This window comes from Salvia miltiorrhiza, chromosome 1 (assembly GCF_028751815.1).
Source record: "Salvia miltiorrhiza cultivar Shanhuang (shh) chromosome 1, IMPLAD_Smil_shh, whole genome shotgun sequence".
In the NCBI taxonomy this organism is placed as follows: Eukaryota; Viridiplantae; Streptophyta; class Magnoliopsida; order Lamiales; family Lamiaceae; genus Salvia; species Salvia miltiorrhiza.
The window spans coordinates 49,569,154-49,572,987 of NC_080387.1; the positions used below are offsets into that span (position 1 = coordinate 49,569,154).

At 37.9% G+C, this 3,834-nt stretch overlaps 1 protein-coding gene across 1 annotated transcript; it reads left to right on the plus strand.

Annotated features, from left to right (window-relative positions):
- On the plus strand, positions 1 to 3,834 carry LOC130989769 (GATA transcription factor 28). The gene is made up of 8 exons (XM_057913870.1): positions 1 to 326; positions 696 to 1,009; positions 1,645 to 1,728; positions 1,829 to 1,962; positions 2,064 to 2,189; positions 2,917 to 3,022; positions 3,401 to 3,469; positions 3,564 to 3,834. Exons 2-8 carry the CDS (start codon positions 701 to 703, stop codon positions 3,627 to 3,629), a joined length of 894 nt encoding a protein of 297 aa, XP_057769853.1. The 5' UTR covers positions 1 to 326; positions 696 to 700; the 3' UTR covers positions 3,630 to 3,834.

Consider the following 3,834-nt stretch of genomic DNA (forward strand, 5'->3'; position numbering starts at 1 on the left):
CTAGTCATAAAACGAACAAATAAACATTTCGAATATCATCATCTATCAAACGCACCAAAATTATATACACAAATTTCAGTAAACAAAATAAATTGGTTACAGCACAAAGCCCTCACAAACCCTAGAATTACAAAAACGCCCGCTTCATTCATCTCTCCACAGATCACAAATCATCATCTTTCCCCAAATCTTCCTCCAATCTCCACCGTTCATTTTCCCGCACTCCTGATCTCCGTCGCCATCCACCGCCTCCGCCTCGATTCGATTGCCGGCCGACGAGCCTTCGATGTCTTTTCACTGAATTATCTATAACCTCTCGATTAATGGTCTCGTGATTTCTCCATGCTCACTCTTACCAAATTCAATTATTTTATTAATTGCGTTTCTTGTTATTAGCTGTTATTTTTCATTGAAGTTGGTGTATACTACATCGAGGGAGTTGGACAAGTATCAATCTTTTTCGTTTCTTGTCATTATCTCGAATCGAGCTATAAATTTTACAGTTCATGAACTTTTTATGATAGGTTAGCTGTTTTTACTCGAATTCTTGTTATAAAGTTGAATCTTGATTGAGAAATTAACTGCATTCCTGTTTGTTAGCTGCTTATCTCTCTCTTTTTGTTTCCCTGTAAAATTTTAAGAACTGATTGTTTCAGCTTGTGGAAGTGAAGCTCCTTAATGTTCTAAAATTTCAGTGAGAATGGACGGAATTCATGGAGAGGAACCGGGGATGATGCATTACTTGCAAGATCAAAATCATCATGGCCTGCATCATCACCATATGAGTAATGGTAACACCATTGATCAAGACGAGCATGGCGAAGAGAGCAACATTGTAACAACTGGAGGGGTAAATGAAGTCATGGATGGGGAAGTTGGAGCCAATATGGGAACCCAACCTGATAATGGCACAATGATTCCGCACGTGGGGGACAGCGAGAATAGTAATCAGCTCAGTCTTTCCTTCCAGGGTCAAGTTTATGTGTTCGACTCCGTATCACCTGAGAAGGTGCTATATTTTTTTAGGCTTTAACTTATTGGTGTTATAAATATAATAGTTTTGAATAATAAAGTACGAAACATATGCTTGATGTTGGTGTGATGCTTATCTGCCGGTGCTTGTGCGTTTCCATGTATAAAATGATCTGGCTTCTTTATATATTTGTGCGTGGCAGCTTGCTTTCATGTGAAAGGTGATTTCATGCATAAGATAAAGATTTCTGTTATTGTCTGCTGTATTTATGTGGTGTAATATATCACTGCCAGTAGATGCGTGTGGTTCCAAGTACATAATAATCCAATTTGTTTCTCTATTTGTGCACCACATTTTAAGTGAACGGCGATTACTTGCAATTTGCAAAAGATAAAAATTTATTAATGTTAGCGGTTATAAACCGGACAAATGTTCTGTTGTCGGTATCCACCTATAAATTCTGTGTTTCTAAACTTTTGTGCATTACATTACATGTATATAAGACATATTTAGTGCAGACTATCTATGAAAATTAATGTACTTGCCTTCATGTCATACAATGAGTCTTTTTCTGATCTATTTCATATGAGAGGCATCTCTAGCATTACGTAATAACTTTAAGGTGACATCACCCTCACCTCATGTATTAAATTCTTTGGATATCCTTTCAGGTTCAAGCCGTACTTCTTCTACTGGGAGGACGTGAAATGCCTCCTAACCTTCCTAGTGTTCCAATATCTTCTCCAAATAACAGGGTATGTTATATATCCGATTGGCATTTACTATTTTGCTTGTTTCTATTTTATTGGAATTTGGGACCCTTATCACTTGGTATCTTCCTTCTCTTGTTGATAGGGTTTATCCAGTACTCCACAGAAGTTCAATGTTCCCCAGAGACTGGCTTCACTCATAAGATTCCGCGAAAAGCGGAAAGAGCGGAATTTTGAGAAGAAAATACGATATACAGTTCGGAAAGAAGTTGCTCTAAGGTATGGTAATTCCCTTGTAGTATATATCAATAAAGTTTTTAGCTCGAACTTGGAACTTTTCCAATATATTTGTTTTATTAAATATTTCTGCTTAATTAAAGGATGCAACGGAACAAAGGCCAATTCACATCCTCGAAACCGAATCAAGATGATAGTCCATCAGCAGTGGCAAACTGGGACCCAAGCTGGGGAGCTGATGGCGATGGATCACATGCTCAAAATATTTCGTGAGTTTAAATTGGACATATTTGTGCTTCACTTTCTATAGTGCTGATAATATGTTGTATCATCTTTTTTGTTCCTGCTCTCGTCCTTCCTGATCAACTTGTCTTCTTACATTTTGTTTTTAAGGATGTGCAGTTGGTTTGAAATATTGACTCCATTTTCATGTATCTTGACATTTTGCCTTCTGTTTCCACTTTCCACTATTTGATGTGTGTAGGGATGTTTGATGACTTGTAAAGCTTATATAAAACTTTCTCTGCTAAGTCTAATGATATATAAATATGATAAACAAGAGATTGGGGTGTCATTTTTCAACTATATTCCAGATTTTCTCCATATAGATACTTTGTGCGGACTTGGTTACCATTTTTTGAGACTATGAATTTTATCGTGCTGCTATTTCATGGAAGCTACTACTCTTGCTAAACCAAAACATGAAAACAGGTAGAATAAGGGATACTTATCTGTGGAGATTGATGTCTAAATGAGCAAAATGTTGACTTTGAAAGAGAAACATTTTGCAAATTGTTAAAAAGTTGACCGGTTCTTTTTTTCTCTTTATTAAGAATATTATCTTCTGTGTCGGAAATAAGAATTCGAGCACCAATTTGGGCATCTATCAGATGTGGCATGAGTATGTTTTAAACTAGACATTGCACTTTAATCACCTAAGGATCCAATCTCACATCTGACCTTGAGCTAGCTCCTTTTTCTACATTGATGTGTCAGTTGCCGGCACTGTGGTATCAGTGAGAAGTCTACTCCGATGATGCGCCGTGGCCCAGAAGGACCAAGGACCCTTTGCAATGCCTGTGGACTCATGTGGGCAAACAAGGTAAGTTAGGGGGTCCAGAAATTACATTATACTCATGTCTACCATATTACCTGTAAAACTCCATATCCCGTCTTTCTCACTGATATTGTTTTGGAGATATCTTCTACTTTGCAATTGTTATCATCGTGCTGCTAATCTACCAAACCCCAATAACGTGCTCCTTATTTGCACCGACTATATGTAGTACAGTGAACTGCAGATGCATCCTCCTCTCAACGATGAGTTTAAATGGAATAATCTTGATTTAGAGTTGAAATGTTTTAGTAGTAGGTGTATTAGCTGTTGCTGACTTGCTCAAGGTTGTTACAAAGTAAAATCATGTTCTGAATCAAAACACCCTAATTTTGGGTCACTTCACCGAAACTTTCGACGTTTCAGGGAACTTTGAGGGACCTATCAAAGGCAGCCCCACTGGGAGCCAACCCTCCGCGCAACAGAAGTGAGGAGGTACGATTTCTCAAAACCTTAAGAACCCTCAGCTAGTCTCCTGATCGATTCTTGCTAATCTAACGACACATTTGTCCTCCGCCTCTTGTGGCAGAATGGGAACTTTGAGGCTGAAGAAATGGTTCTGAGCGCCACCGGAAACAGCAATGATTCGTCGTGATGATCGATTCGTTTAGCTCTGTAGCACTAATAGAAATGACATATGTAACTAGCCTAGCTTCAGCTGTTTTTATGTAATAGGTGAAGTGGGTTTCAGACAAGGTCAAGTTTTTCCAAAGAGAATGCTTTTTTCTTTTGTATTTCTACATGTGATTGTTGTATCAGATGCTCTTTGAGTTTATAGTGGATATAATCTTGTAACATAA